This window comes from Lepisosteus oculatus, chromosome 7, assembly GCF_040954835.1.
Source record: "Lepisosteus oculatus isolate fLepOcu1 chromosome 7, fLepOcu1.hap2, whole genome shotgun sequence".
Classification (NCBI taxonomy): domain Eukaryota; kingdom Metazoa; phylum Chordata; class Actinopteri; order Semionotiformes; family Lepisosteidae; genus Lepisosteus; species Lepisosteus oculatus.
In genome coordinates this window covers 11,325,264-11,339,641 of record NC_090702.1, presented here as the reverse complement: position 1 = coordinate 11,339,641, position 14,378 = coordinate 11,325,264, and the positions used below count along the sequence as shown (strand labels likewise).

At 36.9% G+C, this 14,378-nt stretch overlaps 1 protein-coding gene across 1 annotated transcript; it reads right to left on the bottom strand.

The window, feature by feature from the left end:
* Positions 1–4,989: 4,989 nt before the first annotated feature.
* On the bottom strand, positions 4,990–12,984 carry LOC102684141 (toll-like receptor 1). Its single transcript, XM_015353150.2, has 2 exons — positions 12,806–12,984; positions 4,990–11,183 (listed from the first exon to the last, which is right to left on the bottom strand). Exon 2 carries the CDS (start codon positions 11,180–11,182, stop codon positions 8,717–8,719), a length of 2,466 nt encoding a protein of 821 aa, XP_015208636.2. The 5' UTR covers position 11,183; positions 12,806–12,984; the 3' UTR covers positions 4,990–8,716.
* Positions 12,985–14,378: the final 1,394 nt, after the last annotated feature.

Below are 14,378 nucleotides of genomic sequence, written 5' to 3'. Positions count from 1 at the left end.
TGGGTCTCCTGAAGTGCACAATTAATTATTTTGTTGTGTTGACATTCAGGGCCAGAATGGCATCACCTTTATAGTTCATGATTGCTGGCAAGCCTTGTCACATGGGCCTTGAGTCAGTACCCCCAACTATTTTTCTAATTTGTCTTTGTATTCCTGTTTTGCTGGCTTTCTATAGGTCACCTTGATTTTTTTGTACTGTCTCCATCTGCTTGAAAGGAAGCAGATAGCGCTTTTAAGTTTACTGCAGATATCTTTGTTCACTGTCCACTGTTTCTGATTGGAGAATATCCAGTAGGAACACATCTGTCCTCACAGTAACTAATTTAGGATGTGACACTCTCTGTGGAAGAATCTTTGAAAATACTCCACAATCAGGCATTTCAAAACAGTCTGTAAGTTTGTGCTTGGCAGCATCTGATCAGTGCTGCACGGTCTTTACTGCAGGTGGCATGCTCTTTATCTGCTGTATATAAACAAGATGAAGGGGCACAGAGGTGTGGTCAAACTTTCCAAAGTGCAGACATGACATGGAGCAGTATGCCCACATAATGATGCGGAGTAGTGATACATGGTATTGTTGCCTCAAGTGGGAACAGAGAAGCATTGAAAGTACTTTGGTAGTACTATTTTAAGATTACAGTAAATAAATTCACTCGCCACGATAAGAGACAGCTTCCAGATGCACATTTTCATATTCACTGATGATGCTGTACAGCTTGCTTACTGCCACTTCAGCATGAGAATGTGGGTGAATGTACAGAGCGGTCACAATAACAGTCAAGAATTACCTTGGTAGTGAGCTATTCCAGATTAGAGGAACAACATCTTTAGAGAATTTCTACATCAGTGCACCAATGATTATTAATCCAGTGCGTTATACAGGAATGTTTGGTTTTAGCCCTGTTTTAAGTGAAAAGGAAGATGAAGCAGTCTGTCATGTTGCGCCGGGTGTTGATCTGACGGTAAAGTTAATCAGTCTTACTGTCAACCGATTGCAGGCTTGCAAGCAGGATGCTGGGGTGCAGGGACCAACAGGTGCGCTGCCAGAGACATGCTAACACGGCACGTCTCTTACCCCTCATCCACTTGCGTTCATGTCCCTGTTAGCTCTGGGCTCGTGAAGAAAAGTCTACTTGCATTTCAGCTGAAATCAGATTTGAAGCTTTAGATCTCAGAGTGTTTGACAATCATGTGATGAAGTGATGGCTGCACACATATTTTTTACAGATAGTACTGGACATGACACAGAAATAAACAACATAAAAGAGAGAGCTACACGTGAGATGTCGCCACTTTTTTCACTTTTCTCCTAATTCTGCTCTTGCAAGGTCAAAAATGTTATATGTAATTATGTATCTTGCCCAGATTAATTCATCATTTTCCAAGCACATTTCACTTTGACATTCATAATAGCATTTTTTAACAATCCTGTTTATGTAAGACATCTGGTTTTTCGCACAGATGAACAGGAAGTGATGGCTCCCCCCCCACAGAATGTAAAACATGCTGTTGTAAACACGCGCAACACGCCCATACTGGGATAACCGCTCCATCAAAAAATGTTAGAGGCATGGTCGCCCTGGAGGGTGATGTTAGTGTCTTCTCTGTTCTGTGCTTCATATTGTGTTAAATGTGTTTTTCTGCATCAAACCAACACCTCATTCAGCACAGTACTGTATGACCTGTAACACCTGACCTGGTATTTTTATGCTATGTAGCTTTTCTCTTCACAAAGTCCTGATGAATGTTCAACTACTTTTGGACCTTGTGTCCACTACAAGCAAAATGCAGCTTGTACTTACTTGCTGTGCATGTTGAGCTATGAATTTGGAAAAACAGTTTTGTTTCTTCATTATTTGATTTGATTTTTATTATTTATGATGAGCTCATGTTTTTTAATTTTTATAAACTTGGAAGTGCAATTTTCTGTTGAACCCTTATGATAAAACACAAGACATATCTTCTCCATAGTTTCTTTTTTGTATTAACAGTCCTATTCCTTATTTAGATACTTGCAGTTTACGTAGGCTTTTAAGCCTCTAGATTTCTAGTGTTATGCTGTGTAAAGCAAAATCCAAATTGGTATTTTGCTCTACAAGATTTGTAAAGAAATTGCACTTGGATTATTTCCATTTAAAAGAGTTCAATTTTGAATTATTGCCAAAATCTTGTCTTTCTAGGATTAGAAAACCATTTAGACAAGGGGGGTTGGGTTTGTTGTTTTGATTTGATGTATGTTCCCTAGTTTTTGACTGCTTAATGTCCTGTTGATGGTTTGCCTTTCTTTCATTTAATTAACTTTGATCTTTTCTGCATGAAAGCTTTGATGTTACAGGTTTTGAGTTAATGCTTATGCTATGGAAAGGAAGTGGTAGCATTTTAAGGGGGGTGGTTCTGTGGATAATGACAAATTTAGATAAAGATGATTTTTTCTACTCTCCTACTGACTCTATATGAATTGTATCCCCTGACTAATAACTGAAACAGAGCTGCTGTTTAGAAGAGCTAACCACCATGATGTGTTTCCTGTAGGACAGGAGTTCCTTGTGTAAATGCCCAGGTGTTGTTGCACTTAAATGCCAGACTAACATTTCTATGAATTGTTCTGTATTTCTCCCTTACTCAGCCGGAGTTATTGTTAGTGGAGCTGGAACAGAATGTCCCCAAACCTTTTTATTAACCAGAATTCTTATTTATGTGGCTAAAATGAGATCTCCCCTTCCTTGTTTACAAAAACAACTTCCTCCTTCATAAAGAAAGGATTTTTACGAAGCCCTTGGTATACCATGCTAACTCCAAAAAGACACGTGTCAAATGACATCATAACAAACTCCTTTATTTTGTACTGTTACCTATTTTGTATCTCAGCTGTTTTCTGTTTTTTGTACAGTATTCAACGTTATTGAAAGATATTTACTAAAGCATTGTAGAAACCCATTTTGAATTTCAGATCTGCTTGACATGATCATATTAAATGAAACAATGTAAGAAACAGACTGATGATAATCCAGAGTTAAGACAGTTTAGCTGAAAACAATCCTGAGTTTTTTTTTGAGAGTCCATAGTAAGAGACTGAATCACATGACTGGACTTCATTGTAAATGAAAACGGACAGGTATCTGGGCAGATAATTGTTGTAAATTGTGTGGTATGAACTGAAAGTAAAAATAGAACTGAGCTGAAAAAGGCTATCATATTTCCCACGACTTATAAGTCAACATTGGCATTCTATACACAAATCTGATTTTCAAAGTAGCATTATGTGTATTGGTGCTGGTAAGACATAATTGCTGCTCCATATCGCCTACTGTAGTATAAAGCTATAATGTGGATATTGCGATGAGCAACACAATAACACTCCAGCACAGAGATGTTTAATACACTTGTCTGTTGCTTTTGGTTTTGAAAAAGACCAAAGTATTGCAGTAGACCGCTTTATGGTTCGATATAGTTATTTTCTAAGGAAAAGCATTGTATCTTGTTTAATGAGTGGTTCAGTTGTTCACATGTTGTTTTGGCTTGCATTTGTCGTCCCATCTTTCACCTTTTGTCTGAGAGTTTATTTTTTAACTGTTATTCCCATTTGTGTTTAAGGACACGACAGTTTTATACCAGCTTTGAGGATATGTAATTATGATTTCTGTGAAATTGATGTACTGTATTTGTAACTTTTTTTGGTTCAAATAAAATTATTAAAGCAATAGAGTTACTTATTCTGTTAGAAACTTAATCAAATGTGCTACACGTATCCAAAGGTCTGTACTTTACAATTTCACTTCACAGGTAAGTATTAAAATGTAGTTTTTTTTAATCCGTCCATCCATTGTCTTATCTCTTTTTTTCTATATTTGTTGAAGGGGAGCTTGAACCTATCCCAGCAAGCAGTGGGTGCAAGACGGGATACACCCATAGGATGTCAGTCAATTGCAGGACACACACAGACACAAACATACAGTACACATGTTCATTTACAGAATCCAATTAACATTCCAGTTGGACTGTGGGAGGAACGCAGAGCATCCGGACATGAGGAGAAAATAATAATTCCTTACACTTATATAGCACTTTTCTGGGCATTGTACTCAAAGCACTTTAGAGGTAATGAGAACTCCCCTCCACCACCACCAATGTGCAGCATCCACCTGGATGATGCGACGGCAGCCATAGTGCACCAGTACACATACCACATATCAGCTATCAGTGGGGAGGAGAACAAAGTGATGAGCCCAATTCAACCATGATTATTTGGAGGCCATGATTGGTAAAAGGCAATATGGGAAATATGGCCAGGACACCAGGGTACACTCGTACTCTTCTAGAGAAACGCCCTGGGATTTTTAATGACCACAGAGAGTCAGGACCTCGGTTTTACATCTAATCTTTTTACAGTATAGTGTCCTCATCACAGACCACAGGGTGAACGCCCCATCCTGGCCCCAATAATGCCTCTTCCAGCATCAATTAATATGTCGATGGTGATTTAGCTATGTACTGACATACAATAACACATTAACACACTGGTGACGCACTTGATCTTAGTTATGTGCTTGTAGTTATGTACAGGACAGTCGATGATCTCATTAGTTTTTTTTTCACATTTTAGGGTTATTCTTGGTACTTTCTTAGTCCTAAACCATGTTCCAAACCATTACTTTCTATACTGTATTTCATTCAAGCTTCGAGGGACTACTTAAACCAACCTTCTCTAACACAAACTGTTCTGCCTGTAGCTCCAGTACTCACTGAGACGTTGAGGGTCATGTGGTATCACTTAAAATTTTATAAAAATTACCAGTACTTGCCTGTTTCTCAATTTATTCTATGAGCACATATATGATTTCAGAATTACACATTTTGTTTCTCCCCTGCTTTTGTCTAGTCATCTTATCCTGAATTGAAAATATTTATCAATATAATCATACAACAGTAAATTGAACCAAAATAATTTATTACAAAGATATTTTAAACGGGAGAAAACATGGGTTTCAATTTTGTTTTAATTTTATTTAAAATTCAGCAGGCTTCGCATTTCATAGTTGGTTTATTGTACAATTCATGTGGACAGTTTTGAAATTCCGTAGAAATGTTTTGTACAAAAGAATCACCTGTATAATAAGTTGCTAACACAAAGGAAGTGCTCTCAATAATATTTCATGTGACTACAAAAAAGGGTTTGTGTCAATAATGACCCTGATATGGCAGAAGTATTCAGATCCTTCATAAGATGTCCCATTTTGTGAAATGAAAATATTATGCATACACATTTTTGACATATTTTATTCAAAACCTGAATGCTCACGCTGAAGACTTCTAAGGTTAAGATGAGATAGTCAATTTTGTTAAAAGCAAAAGAAAACTATAAAACATGTTGATTGTACAAGTATTCAGATACATGCTGTCAATATTTGGTACACAGCTGCAAGTCTATTTGGGTACGTCTTTACAGACCTTACATTGATTTGTATTATTTCTGCCCATTCTCGAAGGTCTCAAGATGTTCAGCATCATTGATTGACATCAATGTTCAAGTGTTTCCACAGATGCATGTAATGTCAGGACTTACACTGGGTCTCTCAAGGACATTCCCTTTTCTAGTGTAGCTTGGCTTTCTGATTTGATTCTTTTCCTGCTAAAAGGTGGATTTTCATGTCTGAAGTAGATTTTCCCCTAAAAATTGTATGTTCCCATCAGTCTAGACAAGCTTCCTAGTCCCTGCTGATGAGAATCTGAACTGTTACATAATTCTTCCACCACCATGCTAGACAGTAGGGATGTTGTTAACTGGGTGATGCACTTGTGTAAGGTTCTGAATGCTTTTGCATGTACTGTTTAATGGATTTTAAAATGTTTCATTTTGAGCATTGCACTATATTGTTACAAGTTATTTTTTTTGTTATTTTGGGCAAAACAACTGCAGCATTCAATTTGAGAGACGTGTACAGTATAATTGAGTAAACATTCTCAAAGATGGCATTTACAAAGACAATTGAGACTACCAAGAATTCTGGCTTATCTGAAATCACCAGTAACTTTTACAGGCACCAGGCTCCTGCAAATTAACATAGGAATTAATTAAAATAAAGCTGTCAATTCTGAGTTATTTGAAAGAAAAAAAAACATGTTTTTATTGCTTTCCAGGAGACTTACTTTTATTTACAGTATATGGCATAATGTATAATCATGGTATTCTACAGAAATAGCCATCAGATCTTTAATCTTTGCTTGAGAGATAGAGGGCTTAAAGGGGAACTGCAGTGCTATTTTTATATTTTTGGGTTATAAAGAATCAACACTGACAAGTGCATTTCAAACCACAATGAAAATACAAAGTACATTGTAACATGTTAAAACTCCAATTTTCATCACAAAATAGATGTAATTTCCAGGTACGCTTAGCACCATATTGCTGTCATTGAATGCGATTCAGAACAAGGCAACAAACCTTCAAGTGACATAAAAACTGACCTGTGTTCATAACTGTTCTTAGTCATGTAAACTCCTAACCAGAGAAAATGAATACATATAAGATCACTTTATTAGCCAGTTTGACTTTTCTCATACCTCAGCTTGCTCTCCATGAGACACACAGACAGGGAAAGAAGCTAGGGGTCATAGCGCAGGGTCAGCCACTTATATGGCATCCCCGGAGCAGCTGGGGTTAAGGGCCTTGCTCAGGGGCCCAACAGAGTAGGATTCGTCTGCCAGCCATGGGATTTAAACCAATAACCTTCCAGCTACAGGTGCAGATCCTTAGCCACAGTGCCACTGCTCCACCACTATCTCAATAAAGCACATGCTTTAGAACAAGCAAATTTTGCTACTTTATAATGTTAAGAAACCAACATGTACAAGGTGACATGTCTTTGGACACATTATCATGACTGCCGATTTGAATGAGTGCTGTTGAATTCAACATAGAGTAACAACTTTGAGACAGTTTTGTCAACAAATACTACATACTTGTTAACCCTGCATGCAGATCATGTTGAAACACCTGCTGAATCTCATCAAGTAATTTTTAAATGGGAACCAACATTACTGCGAATGCTTATTACCCATCTCTCTGCTTGTTGAAAATCCCTAAAAAAAGCTAAAAAAGCATTAACATTGCTTGGAGACCAAACAGCTTTACTTACAGTGATTAGGGACCGGACGGACTGGTTTTCACGAGAACTCTCTCTTGCCCATGGAGAGACCATCAGCTTGCAACAATATGGTGACAATACAGTTCTTTCTCAAACTTCACAGCCTTGTGCTTAATTCATAAATTGTAAAATATTGAAATACTGTCAGTGGACTTGTTACCAAGATTTCATACCTGGATTGAGAAATTGGGACTGCAGTTCCCCTTTAATTTTAAGAGGTCTGGAACGTGAAATCCTACATTTTATACATATATCATATTTTAGTTTATGTTGTCAACAAAAGTGCTTAGCAGAATAGTAACTTTATAGCTCTTAAATACTTATACTGTGTGTGAGAAGATGATTTTTCTTTCCTTTCCGAGATTTTTCTTTTCTCAATCTGACAAAACCTGAAGAACCAAGGATGTTTACATTCTTGTTTGCTTTCTGAATCTTACATCCACAACCATTTCTATTTAGCTTAATGTACAATTAATCTGATGCTGTGACATATACAAATGGCTACATAATGTCACATCATGTCATTTGCCACACTGCTTTATAACATATGGTGTTGTGGGAAGCCAGAGCCTACCTGGTAAGCAACAAACACAAGGCAGGGTATACCCTGGACAGGGCACCAGTCCAATGCAGGGCAAGTGCAGGCCAATCATACATGGGGATAATTTGGAGACCATGGTAAAGGCCAAGGGGGGAATTTGGCCTGGACATTGGGATAACTCCCTACTCTTATCAAGAAAAGCCCAGGGATTGTTAATGACCACCGAGAGTCAGGACCTCAGTTTAACGTCTCATCTGAAAGAGGGCACTGACTACAGTACAGTACAGTGCAGTGCCCCCGTCATTATACCAGGGCATTAGGACCCATACAGACCACAGGGTGGGTGCACCCCACTAGTCCCAATAACACCACTTCCAGCAGCAATCATAGCTTCCCAGGAGGTCTCCCATCCAGGCTCAACCCTGCTTAGCTTCAGTGGGTAGCCAGTTGAGAGGTGCAGGGTGATATGGCAGCTGGCTGGCTGGCTGGCTACATAATGTGCAGGTTATATTGTTATTTATGGTGTATTTTCCAACCAACATTAATAAGTAAAATATATTTTCTATTTTAATATTCAGGATAAAAATATAATTTATTTCTAATCCATCTGTGAATCATGCCCTGCTGCTGTTTTAAAACTTGCAGGCTCTTTGACTAACATTAAAAAGCTACTTAAAATGTTTGTCTTGTTTCCATACCTCTCCACCATTTTTATAAGCAATCCCATTACAGAAGAATCAAGACACAAGCCCTACAAAACAAGGCTTGAGGGAATTGTGAATATAAAACACATTTTAATTAGGCAGTCATTTAAAATAGGAATCATAACAATGCTATGGAAATTTCCTTCATATTTTCCACCCATCAGCTGAATATTTCAACTGTTATATGAGCATAAAAAAGATAAAAAGAGAGTGATATTCTTATTTCTCATTTCTCATCTCATTCAACCATCTAAATTCCAAACCAATCACATAAAGAAGCCCCAAAAATAAAACAATGTGGTTTAGAAATGTAGCTGCTAAAAAAGTTAATCTGTGTCTGTCAAGAGTGGAAATGATTCTGCTATTTCCCTTGCTACCTGTTTCATTACCATCTGTGCATCAGCTGTTTGCAGCATTCCCTTCAGGCTGGCCCAGAAAAACGTCTGTTTCCTCACTTCTTTAGGCCACTCCAGGTAGGTCTGCTTTCTGAGCAGAGCCCTGAGCTTCAGAAACTTCCTTGGAAGGGAGTCTGCAGGAATGGGCTCCAGTAGAATGAAGACCAGGGAGTCCTGTTGGATACTTAGGGCTCGATGCTGGGCAAAGAAGAGCTCGTAATTACACCACTCACTCTGTACAAAATTCTGAGAGAGCACAAACAGTGTCTTGTAGCTACCCTCTACACAGTTAATGATATTATCTATAATCCAGTCCCCTGGCACAAAGTCCCGCTCATGAATGCAAAGTCTGAAGCCTGCGTTTTCGAGATTGGGCACTAGCTGGCTGTCCACCCAGCTGTAATCATTCTGACTGTAGGAGATGAAGGCATGGTACTTGAAAGATGACTTGACCAGTCTTTTTTCTTCCCTGTAGCCTCTGCGTTTCACTTTCATCCATACCCACAACATCTTTAGGTACCAGGCTCCATCACAAACATAGAAAGTAAAGCTCAAGACTCCAGTGACAATAAGGACTACAAGCACTGCTATGACAACTTGGAGCCACACCTCACATGTTATCTTGCTTGGTTGATACTGTTCTAATAACTTTCCAATCATTTCGGCTGGGGAGTTACAATAATAGTCAGATGGCCAGCCAGAGAGAAGAGATTTATTAAAAAACGTCATGAACCAGTATGAGTCACAGCTGCAGATAAATGGATTATTCCCTGCTTTAAATTGTTTTAATCTTTGCAGTCTTCTTGCTAATTGTTCACTGACCAAATTAATATCATTTTGATCCACATGCAGCACCTCCAACTTGGGAGCTCCAAGATGTGGCTGGAGAACACTTATGGTGTTGGAGCTCAAGAAGAGATGTGTTAAGTTGGGAAACTTGGACAATACTTCAGGTTGTAAAGTTGTAATACCTGTCTTAGAAAGACTGAGGCTTCTGAAGTGAGGGGAAAGGTAATTAAAAACAGTGTCACCTAAGTCATTATTACTTAAAATGAGGGTAGTCAGATGGAAAGGCCAGGAACATTGTCCATCAAGTTTAAGGGAATTAAAACTGAGATCAAGTTCTTCTAGAGCTTTCATCTGATGGGTCTTTTCAGAGATAAAAGCAAGGTCTGAGAATTTATTTTTTCTCAAATAAAGCTTCCTTAAAGCTGGAAAGACATTAGTGTAGGAACATCCAGACCACCAAAATCCATTGTCGGTTAAGAGGTTGTTTGACAAATCTAAGACTTCCAGTGATGGTAAAGAAGAGATCAGGTTGCAAGGAGAAATGTTCATACCAGTGCCAGAAAATTTCAGATAAGTCATTTGGGAAAAGTAGGATACATTGATGTGAATATTAGGGTAACTGTACTGATAATGGAGGACATCATCAAATATTAGAGCTCTGAGTTTGTCTGTTCCATTATATCCTGGAATACCATAGAATGTAACACCATCACTTGTGTCTTCATTGTATGTTACGTTGTAAAATCCCAGTACCTCAACAGGAGACTGAAAAATGTATAATAGAAGGTTTGTCAATACTGAACTGTTGAACCAGGTGTCTACAAATGTCAAGTTGCTCAGGTGTGTCATTTTTTTTAACCCCTCAAACTGTTCACTGGATACATTGCAAAACGGGGGCAGAAACTTTATTAATCTTAAACTCTGAACTTGAATTTTATCCAGATCCTGCAGTATATTCTGGAACATTGCAGTCTTTTCACAAAATGTCATATTGAGAGTTATTTGTTGTAGGGACTTAAGATGAGAAAATGAACTCGATTCATAGCTTTGCAATCCAAGACCATCTCCCAAAGTGAGCTGTTTTAAAGGTATGGTGTGCAAAGGGGCAAAATCAGTTATATTTATTGACCTTGCATATGAACTTCCAAGAGTGAGACTGAAGAGTTGCAGAAAATTACTAAATGATGTTCTAAGGGCATAACTTTTATAAAGGTTGTTCGATATGTCAAGAATTCTAAGATGAGGTACAATAAGATCTGGAATGATCTTCAGGGAATTGTGGGAGATGTTGAGGATTTGTAACTTGGAGTTTTTCTGAAAAGCTTTTGGTGAGATGTGTTTCAGGCTGTTGTGATTTAACTTTAAAATGCATAGGTTGGGTAAAAGTACCAGGTCTTCACTGCTGAGCATTGAGATCCTGTTGTAAGAGAGGTCCAGGTATTCAGTCTCGTTAGGCAGGCTTGATGGTATTTTAGTAAGATTATGATTGGAGAGATCCACTTTATTGTATCTTGAAATTCTGCACGACTGAATGTTTTCAACAGTCAGCACTTGATTTACTAATGCAAGCAATGAAGAGACAGAAACCAAGAGCAAAAATCCACCCATCCTAAAAATAAAACAAGAATTACCATTAAGAAATATCCATATTCTTGTTGGTACATAATATGATTAAATATATGATGCAAAATCACACTTTTTCCACAAAATGTTCATGCAGTTTTTGCATTTAAAATATATTGCTTGGTTTTTACCATCTAAAATCCTATTGTTTCTATTGTTCACATTTTAAATATTCAGAAAACAGAGCCCTTTATAATCTTGTTTTAAAAAATGTATTTAATGACTACACTCATTCTTGTGCACAGGCAAAATGAAACATACATGTACAGTATTCCATTTTAGTTTTATTTATTTGTTTTTGTTAATTTATTTGTATTTGTTTTCATCTCTTCAGATTCATTGGCAAATCTACCCCACATAACTAGCCAAGTCTATTAAACAGACTTACATTCCATGTTTTTCAAATGTGCTAAATAGTTCAGAAAGATCAGTGTTTTTGTGTTTTCTATGCTGTAAGACAAGTTATGTGTTCTTAGTGTCATTCCTTGTACTGTATATGTAATAGTAAGGAAAACCACATTCTAATTTTAACTGGGGGTTCCCCTTTGGGTGTCTTTTCTGCTCAAAGGGTTGCACTCTATCGTTCGTTGGTTAATGACAAGATAACTGCATCCTGTTTAATGCATTCAGGTCAAAGGATAAACTTTTATGTGCAAAATACAATGAATTTGAGATGAGAATAGCCCATCAGAATTGACCTTTTTTTCTTTATGGTGAATGATTCTATCAAAACATGAAATGTAGTTTTACAACACGTTCAGAATTTCTCTAAATTCAAAATATAGCCTTTTATTCTATTTCATGCTTTGATCATTTTTGTACAAAAAAGTGTTTATTTGCATCAGTGCAAATCCTGCTTTTAACAACAACAATACCCTCTCTACACTGATTCTACACTGTTTGCTGTGTATACAAGCATCCAGATTGCCGCTGTATTGCTTCAATGCAGTACTGTAATGATAAATCTAATACAATATCTTTTTTTTCCTGCACTACTTACATTATTTTCCAGCAACTATATAATGGTGATTAACATGTTTCTTACTAGTGTGGAATATATATGGAATTTAATTTGCAGTTGTTTTTAGTTCCATCTTGTATGTAAGATATTCCTGGTAAATTTATGCTGCCATTAAATTTAATTAATTTTCTTCTGCTTACCTAATCTGTTGGTGAACTATTTCTATACTGTACAGTACGTGCATGCGGAGGTAGGCTGTAAGCAACAGAACCTCTGGGACTTCACAGTGCTTAACCCAGACACTGTTCCTCTTGTCGTCTCTGTTGCAGCATTTGTTTTCTCAAATTCAGACGTCCATTCCAAGTATTTTATATATAAGATAGTTATCTTGTTTTGTTCAAGACTGTAGCTAGTAAATTTAATTATTTTTAATATATATTTTACTCTTGAAACTTTAATGTAAGAGTTTTGTGTTATACACATTTATAACATGCCAATTAATGATTGTTTCCGGAGCTTTATTAGTTCCTCAAAATTAAGTACACTCCTGCCCTGTTAACAAATAATGGCATTATAGCAAATAATCTCAATTCAACATTTTTAGCACTGTATACAGTATGTAGTAGGAATAACACATGTAGTCTTACTTTCATTGAGCTCCTCATCCACAATCTGTGCAGACTTCTTGTATTGTTGAATTATTTGTTCAAAGACTCTCAGCTTATCAAAAAAAGTTCCTCATACTTCAGACTAATCTACCCAGATGCTTCCCACAAGTCTCTGGTAGGAACTATAACTCGTTTCAGTTAACGAATCACATTTCATCGGCTTTTTGCAAGAGCGAGAAAGAAGGAAGAGAACTGCTACTCAGAGGAAACTGCTGCAGGGTAAGTTTAGACACAACAGTTGGTAAGATTGTTTTTGACTGATTTAGAGCTGTGAACCTGAAGGTTTCTGAAGAGTCTGACTGAATTCTTTCTGCACTTGCTAGCTGCCACTCATGTCGTTTAACCTGTTATTCAAAAACCATTGTGTAGGTCAGGCAAGGTGTGAACAACTACAATTAATTTTTGTAATTTTTGTTTTGTTTTATCTTATCACATCATATTGACTGTAATACTTAATTAAGGGAAAAGGAAGTACAAAAAGTAAGTGTATTCTTGTCTGTGAAATGTGATATACTTAACAAAGTTGTGACATTGCTAAAAAATTGAGGTAAGCCCGTGTTCACAATTTTTTAATTCTTTATGTTGTCGAAAGTGGAATGCTGGAATGTTTAGTGGAACTGATCACTATTGTAAGTTCTCTATCATAGTAAACAAACTATACACCCAGTTAGAATATTAGCTTCTACCATAGAAATAGTATGCCACAAGGTGAAGTTGTTGTCTATACCTACCAGACATACCTGTTTCTACAGTATGTTGTTGTTTATACTGTATGTGAGCAATAAATATGTTGCAAGAACCTTTCCACCTTTTATAGTTTGACATTTGTGTTGCAAGTCAGTGTTCTAAACAAGATGTATAAACATCTATGGCATGGACATAACCAAAAAAGTCAGAAGATTGTTAGGAAAATAAAAAACATATTGCAGATTTTTCCACCAAGATCATTTTAGTTCAGTAATTCAGAGTATCTGAATGGAACTTTATGCCCAGTCGGCTGACAGCTGCCTCCAGTCAATTAAACAAGTAATAGGTTTATTCCATGCTAAAAAAAAGAAGAAAGAGAACACAACGTTTCGGCCGTGGAGCCTTCTTCAGGTGTGTGAAGTCAATTAAAGTCTAGTCAATTAAACCTTGAATGCCGGACAACACATTTTTATATTGATGCTCTTCAGGATATTCTAGTTTGTAATACATTGCAAGCTTGAAATAATAGAATAATTACTACAATTCCTTAACCTTCTCAAGGTGATGTCTCATAAACATATGGTTAGTTTTTAAAGTGATGAAAACATTGTTATTCTAGATTATGTATTATTTTATTTTAAGTAACCACATTAATAAGCAAAGTGGTTGCATAAGAGACAGTTAGAGAATGCTTGTCAGCATTTGGATCAGTAGACTTGTAAGAATAAAAGCCATTGCAAGAGGAAGCATAATCAGGATTTTGGAAGGGTATCCATTTTTCAGCATGAGAGTAATCCTAGCCACACTGCATAGATAATATATTGCAATATATTGTTATAGCTATTCTAAGTGTCTTTTGAAGTGT

Excerpts from the sequence above, each read along its gene's own strand:
- LOC102684141 (XM_015353150.2), bottom strand. The coding sequence starts at position 11,182 with ATGGGTGGATTTTTGCTCTTGGTTTCTGTCTCTTCATTGCTTGCATTA.